The sequence below is a fragment of the Aphelocoma coerulescens genome, unplaced genomic scaffold (genome assembly GCF_041296385.1).
Source record: "Aphelocoma coerulescens isolate FSJ_1873_10779 unplaced genomic scaffold, UR_Acoe_1.0 HiC_scaffold_581, whole genome shotgun sequence".
NCBI classification, from domain to species: Eukaryota; Metazoa; Chordata; class Aves; order Passeriformes; family Corvidae; genus Aphelocoma; species Aphelocoma coerulescens.
The window spans coordinates 1-19789 of NW_027183929.1; the positions used below are offsets into that span (position 1 = coordinate 1).

Here is a 19789-nt window from a genome sequence, read left to right on the forward strand (position 1 = left end):
GAGCACCCAGAGGTGCCAGACCCCTCCTCAGGAGCACCCAGGGGTGCTGATCCCATTTCTAGGAGCACCCAGGGGTTCCAGACCCTTCCCCAGGAGCACCCAGGGGTGCTGATCCCATTTCTAGGAGCACCCAGGGGTTCCAGACCCTTCCCCAGGAGCACCCAGGGGTGCTGATCCCCTCCCCAGGAGCACCCAGGGGTTCCAGACTCCTGTCCAGGAGCACCCAGGCGTGCTGTGCCAGACTCAGGGGGCACCCAGGGGTGCTGATCCCTTCCCCAGGAGCATCCAGGGGTACCAGACCCCTCCCCAGGAGCACCCAGGGGTGCTGTGTCAGACTTAGGGAACACCCAGAGGTGGCAGACCGTTCCCTAGGAGCACCCAGGGGTGTTGATCCCATTTCTAGGAGCACCCAGGGGTGCCAGACCCCTCCCCAGGGGCACCCAGGGGTGCCAGACCCCTCCCCAGGAGCACCCAGGGGTGCCAGACCCCTCCCCAGGGGCACCCAGGGGTGCCAAACCCCTCCCAGGAGCACCCAGGGGTGCCAGACCCCACCCCAGGAGCACCCATGGGTGCCTCACCAGGCTCAGGGGGGGCACCCATCCTCTCGAGGGCCGCCAGCAGCACCCTCAGGGCGTCACCTCGGGGGTCCCACGAGGGTCCCCGAGTCACCCCCGGCTGCCCAAAGCCGGCTCAGGGAGGCGGGGGCGGTGGGGGTGGGGGTGGGGTCCCAGCAGCACCCATGGGTGCTCCCCCTGCCCCTCCCCCCCCACCCATTGCAGGTCAGAGCCGCGGCTTCGCCTTCGTGGAATTCCATCACGTGCAGGAGGCGGCGCGGTGGATGGAGGCCAACCAGGTGGGGGAGGGGCGGGGTGGGGGAGGGGCGGGGGTGGGGGGAGGGGCTGGGGTGGGGGAGGGGCTGGGGGAGGGGCGGTGGATGGAGGCCAAGCAGGTGGGGGAGGGGCTGGGGGAGGGGCTGCGCGGGTGGGGGAGGGGCTGTGGAGGTGGGGGAGAGGCTGAGGAAAGGGGCCGGGGGTGGGGGAGGGGCTGTGAAGGTGGATAGAGACCAACCAGGTGGGGGAGGGGCGGGGGTGGGGGAGGGGCGGGGGATGGAGGGCAAGCAGGTGGGGGAGGGGCTGGGGGGAGGGGCCACAGGTGGGGGAGGGGCTGTGGAGGTGGGGGAGGAGCAGGGGGAGGGGCCGCAGGTGGGGGAGGGGCTGCACAGGTGGATGGAGGCCAACCAGGTGGGGGAGGGGCGGGGTGGGGGAGGGGCTGAGCAGGTGGGGGAGGGGCGGGGGATGGAGGCCAAGCAGGTGGGGGAGGGGCTGAGCAGGTGGGGGAGGGGCTGAGGAAATGGGCTGGGTGGGGGAGGGGCTGTGGAGGTGGGGGAGGAGCAGGGGAGGGGCCAAGGGTTGAGGAGGGGCTGTGGAGGTGGATGGAGGCCAAGCAGGTGGGGGAGGGGCGGGGTGGGGGGAGGGGCTGGGGAAGGGGCTGCGCGGGTGGGGGAGGGGCTGTGCAGGTGGGGGAGAGGCTGAGGAAAGGGGCCGGGGGTGGGGGAGGGGAGGGGCTGAGCAGGTGGGGGAGGGGCGGAGGATGGAGGCCAACCAGGTGGAGGAGGAGCTGAGCAGGTGGGGGAGGGGCTGAGGAAAGGGGCTGGGGTGGGGGAGGGGCTGTGGAGGTGGGGGAGGAGCAGGGGAGGGGCCAAGGGTCGGGGAGGGGCTGTGGAGGTGGCTGGAGGCCAACCAGGTGGGGGAGGGGCGGGGTGGGGGAGGGGCTGGGGGAGGGGCTGAGCAGGTGGGGGAGGGGCGGGGGATGGAGGCCAACCAGGTGGGGGAGGGGCGGGGTGGGGGCTGTGGAGGTGGATAGAGACCAACCAGGTGGGGGAGGGGCTGGGGGAGGGGAGGGGCTGGGGGAGGGGCTGAGCAGGTGGGGGAGGGGCTGTGGAGGTGGGGGAGGAGCAGGGGGAGGGGCCGCAGGTGGGGGAGGGGCTGCACAGGTGGATGGAGGCCAACCAGGTGGGGAGGGGCGGGGGAAGGGGCCTGGGGTGGGGGAGGGGAGGGGGCCGCAAAGGTGGGGGAGGGGGAGCCGGCTGAGGTTCTATGGTGGGGGTTACTGGTTTGTACTGGTGAGCCCCAGTGTGCCCAGTATGAGCTGTGATGGTGCCCCCAGTTTGGGTCCCAGTGTGCCCAGTATGAGCCCCAGTGTGCCCAGTATGAGCTGTGATGGTGCTCCCAGTTTGAGCCCCAGTGTGCCCAGTTTGAGCTGTAATGGTGCCCCCAGTTTGCGCCCCAGTGTGCCCAGTTTGAGCTGTGATGGTGCTCCCAGTTTGCGCCCCAGTGTGCCCAGTTTGAGCTGTGATGGTGCTCCCAGTTTGCGCCCCAGTGTGCCCAGTTTGAGTCCCAGTGTGCCCAGTATAAGGAGTGATGGTGCCCCCAGTTTGGGTCCCAGTGTGCCCAGTTTGAGCTGTAATGGTGCCCCCAGATTGCGCCCCAGTGTGCCCAGTTTGGGTCCCAGTGTGCCCAGTTTGTGCCCCAGTGTGCCCAGTATGAGCTGTGATGGTGCCCCCAGTTTGCGTCCCAGTGTGCCCAGTATGAGCTGTGATGGTGCTCCCAGTTTGAGCCCCAGTGTGCCCAGTTTGAGCTGTGATGGTGCTCCCAGTTTGAGCCCCAGTGTGCCCAGTTTGGCTCCCAGTGTGCCCAGTATAAGGAGTGATGGTGCCCCCAGTTTGGGTCCCAGTGTGCCCAGTTTGCGCCCCAGTGTGCCCAGTTTGAGCCCCAGTGTGCCCAGTTTGAGCTGTGGTGGTGCCCCCAGTTTGAGCCCCAGTGTGCGCAGTTTGAGTCCCAGTGTGCCCAGTATAAGGGGTGATGGTGCCCCCAGTTTGCGCCCCAGTGTGCCCAGTTTGAGCTGTGATGGTGCCCCCAGTTTGGGTCCCAGTGTGCCCAGTTTGAGCTGTAATGGTGGCTCCCAGTTTGCGCCCCAGTGTGCCCAGTTTGAGCTGTGTTGGTGCTCCCAGTTTGGGTCCCAGTGTGCCCAGTTTGAGCTGTGATGGTGCTCCAGTTTGAGCCCCAGTGTGCCCAGTTTGAGCTGTGATGGTGCTCCCAGTTTGAGCCCCAGTGTGCCCAGTTTGAGCTGTGATGGTGCGCCCAGTTTGCGCCCCAGTGTGCCCAGTTTGCGCCCCAGTGTGCCCAGTTTGAGTCCCAGTGTGCCCAGTATAAGGAGTGATGGTGCCCCCAGTTTGGGTCCCAGTGTGCCCAGTTTGAGCCCCAGTGTGCCCAGTTTGAGCTGTGTTGGTGCTCCCAGTTTGGGTCCCAGTGTGCCCAGTTTGAGCTGTGATGGTGCCCCCAGTTTGAGCCCCAGTGTGCCCAGTTTGAGCCCCAGTGTGCCCAGTTTGGGTCCCAGTATGTCCAGTTTGAGCTGTGATGGTGCTCCCACTTTGAGCCCCAGTGTGCCCAGTTTGAGCTGTAATGGTGCTCCCAGTTTACGCCCCAGCGTGCCCAGTTTGAGTCCCAGTATGTCCAGTTTGAGCTGTGATGGTGCTCCCAGTGTGCCCAGTATAAGGGGTGATGGTGCCCCCCAGTTTGGGTCCCAGTGTACCCAGTTTGAGCTGTGATGGTGCCCCCAGTTTGGGTCCCAGTATGCCCAGTATGAGCTGTGATGGTGCCCCCAGTTTGGGTCCCAGTGTACCCAGTTTGAGCTGTGATGGTGCCCCCAGTTTGGGTCCCAGTATGCCCAGTATGAGCTGTGATGGTGCCCCCCAGTTTGGGTCCCAGTGTGCCCAGTTTGAGCTGTGATGGTGCCCCCAGTTTGAGTCCCAGTGTGCCCAGTTTGGGTCCCAGTGTGCCCAGTATAAGGGGTGATGGTGCCCCCAGTTTGAGCCCCAGTGTGCCCAGTATGGGCTGTGATGGTGCTCCCAGTTTGGGTCCCAGTGTGCCCAGTTTGAGCCCCAGTGTGCCCAGTTGAGCTGTGTTGGTGCTCCCAGTTTGAGCCCCAGTGTGCCCAGTTTGGGTCCCAGTGTGCCCAGTTTGAGTCCCAGTGTGCCCAGTTTGAGCTGTGATGGTGCCCCCAGTTTGCGCCCCAGCGTGCCCAGTTTGGGTCCCAGTGTGCCCAGTTTGTGCCCCAGTGTGCCCAGTATGAGCTGTGATGGTGCCCCCAGTTTGCGCCCCAGCGTCCCCAGTTTGCGTCCCAGTGTGCCCAGTTTGAGCTGATGGTGCTCCCATTTTGAGCCCCAGTGTGCCCAGTATGAGCCCCAGTGTGCCCAGTTTGAGCTGTGATGGTGCCCACAGTTTGAGTCCCAGTGTGCCCAGTTTGGGTCCCAGTGTGCCCAGTATGAGCTGGGGCCAGCTCTGGTGCCCCCATTCACTCCCGGCTGCCCCCCAGATTCGTGTCCTGGTGCCCCCCAGTTCCACCCCCTGGTGCCCCCCTGGTGCCCCCCCAGTTCGTGCCTGGTGCCCCCCCAGATTCCCCTCCTGGTGCCCCCAAACTCCCCCCTGGTGCCCCCCAGTTGCCATCCAGCTGCCCCCTTGGTGCCCCTCTAAACGAGTCCTGTGTGTGCCCCCCCCGTGCCCCCCCTGTGCCCCCCTGGGCCGGGCTGGGGCACCGCCTGTCCCCTGTGCCCCCCTGGACCCCTCTGTGCCCCCCTGACCCCCCCTGTACCCTCCTGACCCCCTCTGTGCCCCCTCTGTGCCCCCCTGACCCCCCCTGTGCCCCCCTGTGCCCCCCTTCTGTGCCCCCTCTGTGCCCCCCTGTGCCCCCCCGACCCCCTCTGTGCCCCCCTGACCCCCCCCTGTGCCCCCCTGACCCCCTCTGTGCCCCCCTCTGTGCCCCCCGTGCCCCCCTGACCCCCCTGTGCCCCCCTGTGCCCCCCTGACCCCCTCCGTGCCCCCTCTGTGCCCCCCTGACCCCCCCTGTGCCCCCCTGATCCCCTCTGTGCCCCCCTGACCCCCTCTGTGCCCCCCTCTGTGCCCCCCTGTGCCCCCCTGATCCCCTCTGTGCCCCCCTGACCCCCTCTGTGCCCCCCCTGTGCCCCCCTGACCCCCTGTGCCCCCCATACCCCCTCTGTGCCCCCCTGTGCCCCCCTGACCCCCCTGTGCCCCCCTGATCCCCTCTGTGCCCCCTCTGTGCCCCCTCTGTGCCCCCCCTGACCACCCTGATCCCCCTGTGCCCCGCTGACCCCCTCCGTGCCCCCCTGACCCCCCCTGTGCCCCCCTGACTCCCTCTGTGCCCCCTCTGTGCCCCCCTGTGCCCCCCCTGACCCCCCTGTGCCCCCCCTGATCCCCTCTGTGCCCCCCTGTGCCCCCCTGACCCCCCTGTGCCCCCCTGATCCCCTCTGTGCCCCCTCTGTGCCCCCCTGTGCCCCCCTGACCCCCCTGTGCCCCCCTGATCCCCTCTGTGCCCCCCTGTGCCCCCCTGACCCCCTCTGTGCCCCCCTGACCCCCTCTGTGCCCCCCCTCTGTGCCCCCCTGACCCCCCTCTGTGCCCCCTCTGTGCCCCCAGGCCGGGCTGACCCTGCTGGGGCACCGCGTGTCCCTGCACTACAGTGACCCCAAACCCAAGATCAACGAGGACTGGCTCTGTGCCAAGGTGGGGGGCACCGGGGGGCACCGGGGGGCACCGGGGGGGGGGATTGGGGGTTTTGGGAGGGTTTGGGGTGGGCACAAAGGGTTGGGGGGCACCGAGGGGCACCGGGGGGGGGGATTTGGGGGCACTGGGGGGTCCTGAAGCGATTGTGGGGGGGAATCGGGGATTTTGGGGGGGTTTAGGGTGGGCACAAAGGGGTTGGGGGGGCACCGGGGGGCACCGGGGGGGGATTTGGGGGTTTTGGGGGGTTTGGGGTGGGCACAAAGGGGTTGGGGGGCACTGGGGGGGCACCAGGGGGGGGGATTTGGGGGGTCCTGAAGCGATTTTGGGGGGGAATCGGGGGTTTTGGGGGGGTTTGGGGTGGGCACAAAGGGGTTGGGGGGCACCAAGGGGTGGGGGGAGGATTTGGGGGGTCCTGAAGCGATTTTGGGGGGGGACTTGGGGATTTTGGGGGCGTTAGGGTGGGCACAAAGGGGTTGGGGGCGGTTTTTTGGGGTGTTCAGGGCGGTTTTTGGGGTGTTTTGTGGTGTTCCGGGCGGTTTTTGGGGTGTTTTGGGGTGTCTGGGGCGGTTTTTGGGATGTTCAGGGCGGTTTTTGGGGTGTTTTGGGGTGTTCAGGGCAGTTTTTGGGGTGTTTTGGGGTGTCTGGGGCCATTTTTGGGGTGTTCAGGGCCATTTTTGGAGTGTTTTGGGGTGCTCAGGGCGGTTTTTGGGGTGTTCAGGGCGGTTTTTTGGGGTGTTTTGGGAGTGTTCAGGGCGGTTTTGGGGGTGTTCAGGGCGGTTTTTGGGGTGTTTTGGGGTGTCTGGGGCCATTTTTGGGTGTTCAGGGCCATTTTTGGAGTGTTTTGGGGTGCTCAGGGCGGTTTTTGGGGTGTTCAGGGCGGTTTTTGGGGTGTTTTGGGGTGTTCAGGGCAGTTTTTGGGGTGTTTTGGGGTGTCTGGGGCGGTTTTTGGGGTGCTCAGGGCAGTTTTTGGGGTGTTTTGGGGTGCTCAGGGCGGTTTTTGGGGTGTCTGGGGCGGTTTTTGGGGTGGTTTGGGGTGTTCAGGCCGGTTTTTGGGTGTTTTGGGGTGCTCAGGGCGGTTTTTGGGTGTCTGGGGCCATTTTTGGGGGTTCAGGCCGGTTTTTGGGGTGTTTTGGGGTGCTCAGGGCGGTTTTTGGGGTGTCTGGGCCATTTTTGGGGGTTCAGGCCGGTTTTTTGGGGTGTTTTGGGGTGTTCAGGGCGGTTTTTGGGGGTGCTCAGGGCAGTTTTTGGGGTGTTTGGGGTGCTCAGGGCGGTTTTTTGGGGTGTCTGGGGCCATTTTTGGGGTGACTTTTTGGGGTTCTCAGTGTGGGGTGCAGAACTTCAAGCGACGCGAGAAATGTTTCAAGTGCGGCGTCCCCAAGGCCGGTGAGTGACCCAAATCCCCGCCCTCATCCCTCCCCCCTCCCCGAGACCCCTCCATTGCTCCAAAGCTCCCCAAAATCCTCGGGGTTCTCCCCAAAACGCAGAGAACCCCCAGGTTTGGGGTTCAGTCACTGATTTTTGGGGTTTTTTTTGGGGGTTTAATTTCAACTTTTGGGGTTCAATCACTGATTTTTGGGAGTTTTTTGGGGTTTAATTTCAACTTTTGGGGTTCAATCACTGATTTTTGGGTTTTTTTTGGGGGTTTAACCCCAGATTTTGGGGTTCAATCACTGATTTTTGGGGTTTTTTGGGGGTTTAATTTCAACTTTTGGGGTTCAATCACTGATTTTTGGGGTTTTTTGGGGTTTAATTTCAACTTTTGGGGTTCAATCACTGATTTTTGGGAGTTTTTTGGGGTTTAACCCCTGATTTTGGGGTTCAATCACTGATTTTTGGGTTTTTTGGGGTTTAATTTCAACTTTTGGGGTTCAATCACTGATTTTTGGGTTTTTTTGGGGGTTAATTTCAACTTTTGGGGTTCAATCACTGATTTTTGGGGTTTTTTGGGGTTTAATTTCAACTTTTGGGGTTCAATCACTGATTTTTGGGAGTTTTTTGGGGTTTAACCCCTGATTTTGGGGTTCAATCACTGATTTTTGGGTTTTTTGGGGTTTAATTTCAACTTTTGGGGTTCAATCACTGATTTTTGGGAGTTTTTTGGGGGTTAATTTCAACTTTTGGGGTTCAATCACTGATTTTTGGGAGTTTTTTGGGGTTTAACCCCTGATTTTGGGGTTCAGTCACTGATTTTTGGGGGTTTTTGGGGGTTTAACCCCAGATTTTGGGGTTCAATCACTGATTTTTGGGGGTTTTTTGGGGTTTAACCTCTGATTTTGGGGTTCAGTCACTGATTTTTGGGGTTTTTTGGGGGTTTAATTTCAACTTTTGGGGTTCAGTCACTGATTCTTGGGGTTTTTTGGGGTTGAATCCCCTGATTTTGGGGTTTTTTGGGGTTTGAGCCTTCAGTTTTGGGGTTCAATCACTGATTTTTGGGGTTTTTGTGGGGTTCAATCACTGATATTTTTTGGGATTTTTTGGGTTTAATTTTAACTTTTGGGGCTTGATCACCGATCTTGGGTTTTATTTGGGGTCCAATCACTGATTTTGGGGTTTTGGGGGTTTTTTTGGGGTCCAATCACCGATTTTGGGGTTTTTTGGGGTTTTTTTGGGGTTCTATCACTGATTTTGGGATTTTTGTGGGGTCCAATCACTGATTTTTGGGTTTTTTAGGGGTTAAATCACCAATTTTGGGTTTTTTTTGGGGGTTCAATCACCAATTTTGGGTTTTATTTGGGGTCTAATCACCAATTTTTAGTTTTTTTTTGGGGTCCAATCACCGATTTTGGGGTTTGGGGTTTTTTTTTGGGGGTCCAATCACTGATTTTGGGGATTTTTTTGGGTTTAATTTACATTTTTGGGGTTCAAACACCGATTTTGGGGTTTTTTTGGGGTCCAATCATCAATTTTGGGGCTTTTTTTGGGTTTTTTTTTGGGGTTCAATCACCAATTTTGGGGGGTTTTTTGGGGTCCAATCACCGATTTGGGGGATTTTTGGGGGTTTAATTTACATTTTTGGGGTCCAATCACCGATTTTGGGGTGGTTTTTTTTTGGGGTGCAGAGGCCGAGCAGAGGGGTCCGGGGGGGCCCCGGCCGGAGCTGCTGCCGGGGGGGGGTGGGGGGCTGCTGCCCCTCCCCCAACCCTACGGCCCCACCCTTGGGGGTCCCCCCGGGGGGGCTCCGGGGGGCTCCGAGCCCGGAGCTGACAACGCCAACGACAGTGAGTGGGGGAGGGGGGATTTGGGGGGAATTTGGGGGGATTTCGGGGGGATTTGGGGATTTTGGGGGTTTTTTTGGGAGATTTTGGGATTTTGGGGGGAATTTTGGGGGGATTTGGGGGGATTTTGGGGGAGATTTGGGGGGATTTCAGGGAGTTTTGAGGGGGATTTTGGGGGTTTTTTGGAAGATTTGGGGATTTTGGGGGTGATTTTGGGGGATTTTGGGAGATTTGGGGATTTTTGGAGTAGTTTTGGGGGATTTTGGGGGATTTTGGGAGATTTAGGGATTTTTGGGGTGATTTTGGCGGGATTTGGGGTTTTTTGGGAGATTTGGGATTTTTGGGGGAATTTTGGGGGGGATTTGGGAGGATTTTGGGGGGATTTTGGGGGAGATTTGGGGGGATTTCAGGGAGTTTTGAGGGGGATTTTGGGGGTTTTTTGGAAGATTTGGGGATTTTGGGGGGATTTTGGGGGATTTTGGGAGATTTGGGGATTTTTGGAGTAGTTTTGGGGGATTTTGGGGGATTTTGGGAGATTTAGGGATTTTTGGGGTGATTTTGGCGGGATTTGGGGTTTTTTGGGAGATTTGGGATTTTTGGGGGAATTTTGGGGGGGATTTGGGAGGATTTTGGGGGGATTTTGGGGGAGATTTGGGGGGATTTCAGGGAGTTTTGAGGGGGATTTTGGGGTTTTTTGGGTGATTTCGGGATTTTTGGGGTGGTTTGGGGGGATTTGGGGGATTTTGGGAGATTTGGGGATTTTTGGAGTGGTTTGGGGGGATTTGGGAGGATTTTGGGGAGGATTTGGGAGGATTTTGGGGGGGATTTGGGGAGGATTTTTGGGGTTTTTTGGGAGATTTGGGGATTTCTGGGGTGGTTTTGGGGATGCTGGGAGGATTTGGGGGTGATTTGGGGGGATTTTGGGAAAGATTTGGGGGGATTTGGGGGAGTTTTGAGGGAGATTTTGGGGTTTTTTTGGGGGGCATTTGGGGGGTTTTTTGGGGGGATTTGGGGGAGATTTGGGGGTCTTGGGAGGATTTGGGGGAGATCTGGGGGGGGTTGGGGTTTTTGTTTTGGGAGATTTGGGGATTTTTGGGGGGAATTTTGGGGGAGATTTGGGAGGATTTAGGGGGATTTTGGTTTTTTTGGGGGGGGGGGACTTGGGGAGGATTTTGGGGTTTTTTTGGGAGATTTGGAGATTTTTGGGGTAGTTTGGGGGGGATTTTGAGGGGGATTTTGGGGAGATTTGGGGGTTTTTGGGGACGCTGGGGGGGTTTGGGGTTCTTGGGGGAGGGGCCCGAGGGGGGGTTGGGAGTTCCTGAGGTCCTTGGGGGGGGCCTGGCATCGATCTGGGGAGGGCGGGAGGGCCCCAGGTGTGCCCAGGTGTGCCCAGGTGCCCCCAGCTGTGCCCCCAGGTACCTCCAGCTGTTCCCAGGTGTGCCCAGATGTGCCCCCAGATACCCCCAGCTGTGCCCAGGTGCCCCCAGGTGTGCCCAGGTGCCCCCAGGTGTATCCCAGGTACCCCCAGCTGTGCCCAGGTGTACCCCAGGTACCCCCAGGTGTGCCCGTGCTGTGCCCGCAGCTGTGCCCAGCTGTGCCCAGGTGTATTCCAGGTACCTCCAGGTGCCCCCAGATGTACCCAGGTGCCCCCAGGTGCCCAGCTGTGCCCGCAGCTGTGCCCAGGTGTATCTGAGGTACCCCCAGGTGCCCCCAGGTGCCCCCAGGTGTGCCCCGTGCTGTGCCCGTAGCTGTGCCCAGCTGTGCCCAGGTGTATCCCAGGTACCCCCAGGTGTGCCCAGGTGCCTCCAGCTGTGCCCAGGTGTATCCCAGGTGCCCAGGTGTGCCCCCAGGTGCCCAGGTGTGCCCGTGCTGTGCCCGCAGCTGTACCCAGCTGTGCCCAGGTGTGACCCAGCTGTTCCGAGGTGCCCCCAGCTGTGCCCAGGTGTGCCCCAGGTGCCCCCAGGTGTGCCCCAGGTGCCCCCAGGTGTATCCCAGGTGCCCCCAGCTGTGCCCAGGTACCCCCAGGTACCTGCAGGTGTGTCCCAGGTGCCCCCAGCTGTGCCCAGATGTGCCCCAGGTACCCCCAGGTGTGCCCCAGGTACCCCCAGGTGTGCCCTAGGTACCCCCAGGTGTGCCCCCAGGTGCCCAGGTGTGCCCGTGCTGTGCCCGCAGCTGTACCCAGCTGTGCCCAGGTGTATCCCAGGTACCCCCAGGTGTACCCAGGTACCCCCAGGTGTACCCAGGTACCCCCAGGTGCCCCCAGGTGCCCAGGTGTGCCCGTGCTGTGCCCGCAGCTGTACCCAGCTGTACCCAGGTGTATCCCAGGTACCTCCAGGTGCCCCCAGGTGTATCCCAGGTGCCCCCAGGTGCCCAGGTGTGCCCGTGCTGTGCCCGCAGCTGTGCCCAGCTGTGCCCAGGTGTATCCCAGGTACCCCCAGGTACCCCCAGGTGTACCCCCAGGTGCCCAGGTGTGCCCGTGCTGTGCCCGCAGCTGTACCCAGCTGTGCCCAGGTGTATCCCAGGTGTACCCAGGTACCCCCAGGTGCCCCCAGGTGCCCAGGTGTGCCCGTGCTGTGCCCGCAGCTGTGCCCAGCTGTGCCCGGGTGTATCCCAGCTGTGCCCAGCTGTACCCAGGTACCCCCAGGTGCCCCCAGGTGCCCAGGTGTGCCCGTGCTGTGCCCGCAGCCATCATCCTGCGGAACCTGCACCCCCAGAGCAGCCTGGAGTCCATCCTGGCCGCCCTCGCCCCCTTCGCCGCCCTCTCGGCCGCCAACGTCCGCGTCATCAAGGACCGGCAAACGCAGCTGAACCGCGGCTTCGCCTTCGTGCAGCTCAGCACCATCGTGGTGCGCACTGGGAGGCACTGGGAGGGACTGGGAGGCGCTGGGAAGGGCTGGGAGGGGACATTGGGGGGATTGGGAGGGAGTGGGAGGGGCATTGGGGGCACTGGGAGGGACTGGGAGGGGCTGGGAAGGGCTGGGAGGGGACATTGGGGGCACTGGGAGGGGCATTGGGGGCACTGGGAGGGACTGGGAGGGGCTGGGAGGGGCTGGGAGGGGACATTGGGGGGATTGGGAGGGAGTGGGAGGGACTGGGAGGGACTGGGAGGGGCTGGGAGGGGACATTGGGGGGATTGGGAGGGAGTGGGAGGGGCTGGGAGGGAGTGGGAGGGACTGGGAGGGGCTGGGAGGGGCATTGGGGGGATTGGGAGGGGCTGGGAGGGGACATTGGGGGGAGTGGGAGGGAGTGGGAGGGGCTGGGAGGGACTGGGAGGGACTGGGTGAGCATTGGGGGCACTGGGAGGGGCATTGGGAGCACTGGAGGGGCATTGGGGGCACTGGGATAGCACTGGGAGGGACTGGGAGGGGCATTGGGGGGACTGGGAGGGAGTGGGAGGGGCATTGGGGGGACTGGGATAGAACTGGGGGGGACTGGGAGGGACTGGGTGAGCATTGGGGGCACTGGGAGGGGCATTGGGGGCACTGGGAGGGACTGGGAGGGGCATTGGGGGGACTGGGATAGGACTGGGGGGGACTGGGAGGGACTGGGAGGGAGTGGGAGGGGCTGGGAGGGGCATTGGGGGGATTGGGGGGATTGGGAGGGGCTGGGAAGGGACTGGGAAGGAATGGGAGGGGCATTGGGGGCACTGGGAGGGGCATTGGGGGCACTGGGATAGCACTGGGAGGGACTGGGGGGGCATTGGGGGCACTGGGAGGGATTGGGATAGCACTGGGAGGGCACTGGGAAGGACTGAGAAGGGCTGGGAGGGGCATTGGGGGCATTGGTGGAACTGGGAGGGACTGGGAGGCGCTGGGAGGCGCTGGGAGGGGACATTGGGGGGATTGGGAAGGAGTGGGAGGGACTGGGAGGGAGTGGGAGGGACATTGGGGGCACTGGGAGGGGCATTGGGGGCACTGGGAGGGACTGGGAGGGACTGGGAGGGGACATTGGGAGCACTGGGAGGGGCTGGGGGGGCACTGGTGGGGCACTGGTCGGAGACTGGGGGTTGGCACTGTTTGGGCACTGGTGGGCACTGGGATGGCACTGTTTGGGCACTGGTAGGCACTGGTTGGGCACTGGTTGGGCACTGGTGGGCACTGTTTGGGCACTGGGATGGCACTGTTTGGGCACTGGTGGGCACTGGTGGCACTGGTGACACTGTTTGGGCACTGGTGGGCACTGGTGGGCACTGGTGGGCACTGGTTGGACACTGGGGGTTGGCACTGTTTGGGCACTGGTGGGCACTGGTGGCACTGGTGGCACTGGGAGGCACTGGGGGTTGGCACTGGTGGGCACTGGTGGGGCTGGGAGGCACTGGTGGGCACCGGTGGGGCTGGGAGGCACTGGAGGTTGGCACTGGTGTGCACTGGTGGGCACTGGTGGGGCTGGGAGGCACTGGGAGGCACTGGGATGGCACTGTTTGGGCACTGGTGGCACTGGTCGCACTGTTTGGGCACTGGTGGGCACTGGGAGGCACTGGTGGGCACTGGTGGCACTGGGGGTTGGCACTGGTGGCACTGGGGGTGGGCGCTGTGCGTTGGCACTGAGGGCGGTGCCCGCAGGAGGCGGCGCAGCTGCTGCAGATGCTGCAGGCCCTGCACCCCCCCCTGCACATCGACGGCAAAAGCATCAACGTGGAGTTCGCCAAGGGCTCCAAGCGGGTGAGCGCCGGGCACCGAGCCGGGCACCGAGCTGGGCACCGAGCCCTGGGAATGGGCACCGAGCCGGGCACTGAGCTGGGCACCGAGCCGGGCACCGAGCCCTGGGAATGGGCACTGAGCCCTGGGTGTGGGCACCGAGCCCTGGGAATGGGCACCGAGCCGGGCACCGAGCCGGGCACCGAGCTGGGCACCGAGCCCTGGGTGTGGGCACCGAGCCGGGCACCGAGCCCCGGGTGTGGGCACTGAGCCCTGGGAATGGGCACCGAGCCAGGCACTGAGCCCCGGGTGTGGGCACCGAGCCCTGGGTGTGGGCACTGAGCCCTGGGTGTGGGCACCGAGCCAGGCACTGAGCCCCGGGTGTGGGCACCGAGCCGGGCACCGAGCCGGGCACCGAGCCGGGCACCGAGCCCCGGGTGTGGGCACCGAGACCCTGGGTGTGGGCACCGAGCCGGGCACCGAGCCCTGGGTGTGGGCACCGAGCCCTGGGTGTGGGCACCGAGCCGGGCACCGAGCCCTGGGTGTGGGCACCGAGCCCTGGGTGTGGGCACCGAGCCGGGCACCGAGCCCTGGGTGTGGGCACCGAGCCCTGGGTGTGGGCACCGAGCCCCGGGTGTGGGCACCGAGACCCTGGGTGTGGGCACCGAGCCCTGGGTGTGGGCACCGAGCCGGGCACTGAGCCCCGGGTGTGGGCACCGAGCCCCGGGTGTGGGCACCGAGCCCTGGGTGTGGGCACCGAGCCCCGGGTGTGGGCAGCACCCCCACCCCCGGCCCCGCCCCCCAGGCACCGGCCCCACCCCTGTGCCCAGGCCCCGCCCCCTGCCCCGGTGCCACTTCCAAGCCCCTCCCCCACCCCTCAAGCCCCTCCCCCGCTCAAGCCCCTCCCTTTCCCTTTTTGCCCCTCCCCCACTCCTCAAGCCCCCCTTTCTTTAAGCCCCTCCCCTTCCCTTTACCCCCCTCCCCCACCCTCAAGCCCCTCCCCCACCCCTCAAGCCCCTCCCCCTTTAAGCCTGTCCCCCTTTAAGCCCCTCCCCCACCCTCAAGCCCTGCCCCACCCTTTGTGCCCCTCCCCTGCCCCTCCCACCCCTCCCCCAGCCCTCCTGCCCCTCCCCTTCCCTTTACGCCCCTCCCCAGCCCCTCCCCCACCTCCAGCCCCTCCCCTGAGCCGAGGCTCCGCCCCCAGGGACGTGCAGGGGGCGGGGCCTGGGGAGGGGCCCCCCCGCGCCAGCGCAGCCTCGGTCGCCTCCACGGCCATCGCAGCTGCCCAGTGGGCACTGTCCCAGGTGAGCTCAGGTGGGCACGGGGGTGGGCACTGTCCCAGGTGAGCTCAGGTGGGCACGGGGGTGGGCACTGTCCCAGGTGAGCTCAGGTGGGCACGGGGGTGGGCACTGGGGGGCACGGGGGGGCACAGGGGTGGGCACTGTCCCAGGTGAGCTCAGGTGGGCGCGGGGGGGCACAGGGGTGGGCACTGGGGTGGGCACTGGGGTGGGCACTGTCCCAGGTGAGCTGGGGGGGCACAGGTGGGCACAGGGCATGGGGGGGCACAGGGGTGGGCACTGTCCCAGGTGAGCTCAGGTGGGCACGGGGGGGCACAGGGGTGGGCACTGGGGTGGGCACTGTCCCAGGTGAGCTGGGGGGGCACAGGTGGGCACAGGGCATGGGGGGGCACAGGTGTGGGCACTGTCCCAGGTGAGCACTGGGAACAGGTGGGCACAGAGGTGGGCGTGGCTTGGGTGTGGCCTCTGGGTGGGCGTGGTTTGGGGTGTGGGTGGGGCCAATGGGGAGGGGCTTTAATGGGGAGTGGCCTGCTGGGCAATGGGGGCGTGGCTCCCTCCCTGTGGGCGTGGCTCCCCTCGCGGTGGGCGGGGCTTCTCTCCCTGTGGGCGTGGCTCCCCTCGCGGTGGGCGTGGCTCCCCTCGCGGTGGGCGGGGCTTCTCTCCCTGTGGGCGTGGCTCCCTCGCGGTGGGCGGGGCTTCTCTCCCTGTGGGCGTGGCTCTCTCGCGGTGGGCGTGGCTCCCTCGCTGTGGGCGTGGCTCCCTCGCGGTGGGCGGGGCTTCTCTCCCTGTGGGCGTGGCTCCCTCGCGGTGGGCGGGGCTTCTCTCGCTGTGGGCGTGGCTCTCTCGCGGTGGGCGTGGCTCTCTCGCGGTGGGCGTGGCTCCTCTCCCTGTGGGCGTGGCTCTCTCGCTGTGGGCGGGGCTTCTCTCGCTGTGGGCGTGGCTCCTCTTGCTGTGGGCGTGGCTCCCCTCGCGGTGGGCGTGGCTCTCTCCCTGTGGGCGGGGCTTCTCTCGATGTGGGCGTGGCTCCCTCGCTGTGGGCGTGGCTCCCCTCGCTGTGGGCGTGGCTTCCCTCGCTGTGGGCGTGGCTCCTCTCCAAGGGGGCGTGGCTCCTCTCCAAGGGGGCGTGGCTCCTCTCCAAGGGGGCGTGGCTCCCTCGCTGTGGGCGCGGCTCCCTCGCTGTGGGCGTGGCTCCCTCGCTGTGGGCGTGGCCTCTCGCTGTGGGCGTGGCTTCTCTCGCTGTGGGCGTGGCTTCTCTCGCTGTGGGCGTGGCTCCCTCGCTGTGGGCGTGGCTCCCTCGCTGTGGGCGTGGCTCCCTCGCTGTGGGCGTGTCCTGAGGAAGCCCCTCCCCCAGGCTGCCCCCGGCGCGGACTCGCCCTGGGCGGGGGGGGAGGAGCCCAGCGCCGACTTCGGCGGCTTCTACCAATCGGAGGAGCCCTTCCCCGGCCCCGCCCCCCGCCCTCTACGGCCCCGCCTACCTGAAAGGAGCCTCGGCCCCGCCCCCCGGGCCCGGCCCCGCCCCCGCCAAGGCCGACGGCCCCGCCCCCGGTGAGTGCTGCCCCTCCCCCCGCCAGCTGTGCCCAGGTGTCCCCCCAGGTGTGCCCAGCCCCCCCCCCCCAGGTGTGCCCAGGTCTGCCCAGTTCCCCCCCAGGTGTGTCCAGGTGTGCCCAGTTCCCTTTCCAGTTGTGCCCAGTTGTCCCCAGGTGTGCCCAGTTCCCCCCCCCGGTGTGCCCAGGTGTGCCCACGTGTGCCCAGTTCCCCCCCCCCAGGTGTGCCCAGGTGTGCCCAGTTCCCCCCCCCTAGGTGTGCCCAGCCCCCCCAGGTGTGCCCAGGTGTCCCCAGGTGTCCCCAGGCCCCCTCCAGGTGTGCCCAGGTGTGCCCAGACCCCCCCCCAGGTGTGCCCAGGTGTGCCCAGTTCTCCTCCCAGGTGTGCCCAGATGTGCCCAGGTGTGCCCAGTTCCCCCCCAGGTGTGTCCAGGTGTGCCCAGTTCCCCTCCCAGTTGTGCCCAGGTGTGCCCAGTTTCCCCCCCAGGTGTGCCCAGCGCATCTGAGTGTGCCCAGGTGTGCCCAGGTGTGCCCAGGTGTGCCCAGTTCCCCTTCCAGTTGTGCCCAGGTGTGCCCAGACTCCCTCCCAGGTGTGCCCAGTTCCCCTCCCAGGTGTGCCCAGCGCATCCGGGTGTGCCCAGGCCCCCCCAGGTGTGCCCAGTTCCCCTTCCATGTGTGCCCAGCCCATCCAGGTGTACCCAGGTATCTCCAGGATTCCCCAGGCCCCTCCAGGTGTGCCCAGGCCCCCTCCAGTTGTCCCCAGGTGTGCCCAGGCCCGCCCAGGTGTGCCCAGGCCCATTCCAGGTGTGCCAAGGCCCCCCCAGGTGTGCCCAAGTGTGCCAAGGTGTTCCCAGCCCCTCCAGGTGTGCCCAGGTGTGCCCAGGTACCCTCCAGGTGTGCCCAGGTGAGGTCTGCTCCCTCTCCAGATATGCCCAGGTGTGCCCAGGTGCCCCCAGCCCCCCCCAAGTGCCCCCCAGGTGTCCCCACCCCCCCCCCCAGGTATCCCCAGCTGTGACTCCCTCCCCTCCCCTCCCCCCCCCCGCCCAATGACGTCATGCCCTGAGCGCTTGGCGCCCCCTGCAGGCCCGGAGGAGCCGGCCCAGGACCCCGCGGGGGGAGGGGGAGGGGCCGCTGGGGGAGGGGGGGGCCCCTTCCCCCCCCGCGCCCCCCCCGGGGCCACCCCCTACCCCTCCCCCACCGCCGAGACCCCCGCGGCGACGCCCCCGGGACCCCCCGGGCAGGTGGGACCCCAAAATTGGGGGGGGGAGGGGTCCGGGAGGGGGGGAGGGGGGGAGACCCCAAAAATTTGGGGGGGAGGGGGTCTTAAAATATGGGGGGGGACCCCAAAAATCTTGGGGGGAGGGGAAGAAAAAGGAGCCAAAATGGGGGGGGAGGGGCTTAAAAGTGAGGGGGAGACCCCAAAAATTGAGGGGGGGGAACAATTGGGGGGGGTCCCTAAAGGGGGTGGGACCCCAAAATTGGGGAAAATGGGGGGCGGGGAGCTTAAAATGGGGAGAGACCCCAAAAAAAGGGGGGTGGGGGGGGCCAAAAAGGGGGGGTCAAGGGGGGATTTTTGGGGGGGTTTTGGGGGGGGTTTTGGGGGATTTTTGGGGGGATTTTGGGGGATTTTTGGGGGGATTTTTGGGGTGGATTTTTGGGGGGATTTTTGGGGGGTTTCAGGAGGATTTTTGGGGATTTTGGGGGGGGGGATTTGGGGGATAATTTTGGGGTGCTCCCCCCAGACCTACTCGGGGCCCCTCAAGGCCGAGACCCCAAACGCCGCCCCCGCGGGGCCCCCCCCGGCCGCCCCCCCCAGCAGCGAGGCCTACGGGCAGTACCGTGAGTGGGGGATGGGGGGGTCCTGGGGGGGATTTGAGGGGGTCCTGGGGGGATTTGGGGGGTCCTGGAGGGGGTTTGGGGGGTCCTGGGGAGGTTTGGGGGGTCCTGGGGGGATTTGGGGGGTCCTGGGGGGAATTGGGGGGTCCTGGGGGGATTTGGGGAGTCCTGGAGGAGGTTTGGGGAGTCCTGGGGGGATTTGGGGGGTCCTGGGGGGATTTGGGGGGTCCTGGGGGGGATTTGGGGGGGTTGGAGGGGCTTTGGGGGGGACTTAGGGGCTCCTGGGGGGGATTTGGGGGGGTTTTGGGGCAGCTTAGGGGGTCCTGGGGGGGGATTTGGGGGGTCCTGGGGAGGTTTGGGGGGTCCTGGGGGGATTTGGGGGGTTCTGGGGGAGGTTTGGGGGGTCCTGGGGGGGATTGAGGGGGTCCTGGGGGGAGGTTGGGGGGATTTGGGAGGTCCTGGGGGGGGTTTGGGGGAGTCTTGGGGCGGATTTGGAGGGATTTGGGGGGTCCTGGGGGGGACTGGGGGGCTCCTGGGGGGATTTGGGAGGGGTTGGAGGGGCTTTGGGGGGATTTAGGGGCTCCTGGGGGGGATTTGGGGGGTCCTGGAGGGGTTTGGGGGGGATTTGGGGGGGTTTTAGGGGAGCTTAGGGGGTCCTGGGGGGGGTTGGGGGGGTCCTGGGGAGGTTTGGGGGGTCCTGGAGGAGTTTGGGGGGATTTGGGGGGGTTTTGGGGGAGCTTGGGGGGTCCTGGGGGGGATTGGGGGGGTCCTGGGGGGGATTTGGGGGGGTCCTGGAGGAGGTTTGGGGAGTCCTGGGGGGATTTGGGGGGTCCTGGGGGAGGTTTGGGGGGTTCTGGGGGGGATTTGGGGGGTCCTGGGGGGAATTGGAGGGGCTTTGGGGAGGACTTAGGGGCTCCTGGGGGGGATTTGGGGGGGGGTTGGGGGAGCTTAGGGGGTCCTGGGGGGGGGTTGGGGGAGTCCTGGGGGGATTTGGGGGGTCGTGAGGGGGTTTGGGGGAGCCTTGGGGCAGATTTGGGGGTTCATGGGAGGGATTTGGGGGGGTCCTGGGGGCGGTTGGGGGGTCCTGGGGGGGATTTGGGGGGTCTTGGAGGGGTTTGGGGGGGGTTGGAGGAGCTTTGGGGGGGATTTGGGGGCTCCTGGGGGGATTTGGGGGGTCCTGGGGGGATTTATGGGTGGTTGGAGGGGATTTGGGGGGGTCTTGAGGGAGTTTGGGGGGTCCTGGGGGGATTTGGGGGAGTCTTGGGACGGATTTGGGGGGTCCTGGTGGGTCCAGGGGGGGTTTTGGGGGGTCCGGGGAGGGGGCTTTGGGGGGGCCTGGGGGGTTTTGGGGGGGTCCTGGGGGACTTTGTTGGGTTTGGGGGGGGAGGGGGAGGGGCTGAGGGGGATTTGGGGCAATTTTGGGGAAATCCTGGGACAACTTTGGGGCAATTTTGGGCAGTTTTGGACAACTTTGGGGCAATTTCAGGACAATTTTGCGCAAGTTTTTGGGACAATTTTGGGGCATTTTTGGGACAATCTTGGGACCATTTTGGGGCCATTTTGGGACAATTTTGGGGAAATTCTGGGACAATTTTGGGGCAATTTTGGGACAAGTTTGGGACTGTTTCAGGACAATTCTGGTGCCATTTTGGGACAATTTTGGAACAAGTTTGGGACAATTTTA

The 19789-nt window shown here is 64.8% G+C and overlaps 1 protein-coding gene across 1 annotated transcript in view; it reads left to right on the forward strand.

Moving 5' to 3' along the window:
• Nucleotides 1-739: 739 nt before the first annotated feature.
• Nucleotides 740-19789, forward strand: part of LOC138101959 (RNA-binding protein 10-like) — a gene marked incomplete at its 3' end in the record, with an annotated part of 36510 nt that continues 17460 nt past the window's right edge. The window contains 11 exon segments of the mRNA XM_068999702.1: nt 740-853; nt 5491-5577; nt 6900-6960; nt 8637-8795; nt 11478-11638; nt 13355-13453; nt 14644-14733; nt 16079-16272; nt 17196-17215; nt 17353-17510; nt 18012-18108. Of these exon segments, the coding sequence (XP_068855803.1) occupies nt 740-853; nt 5491-5577; nt 6900-6960; nt 8637-8795; nt 11478-11638; nt 13355-13453; nt 14644-14733; nt 16079-16272; nt 17196-17215; nt 17353-17510; nt 18012-18108 (1240 nt within the window).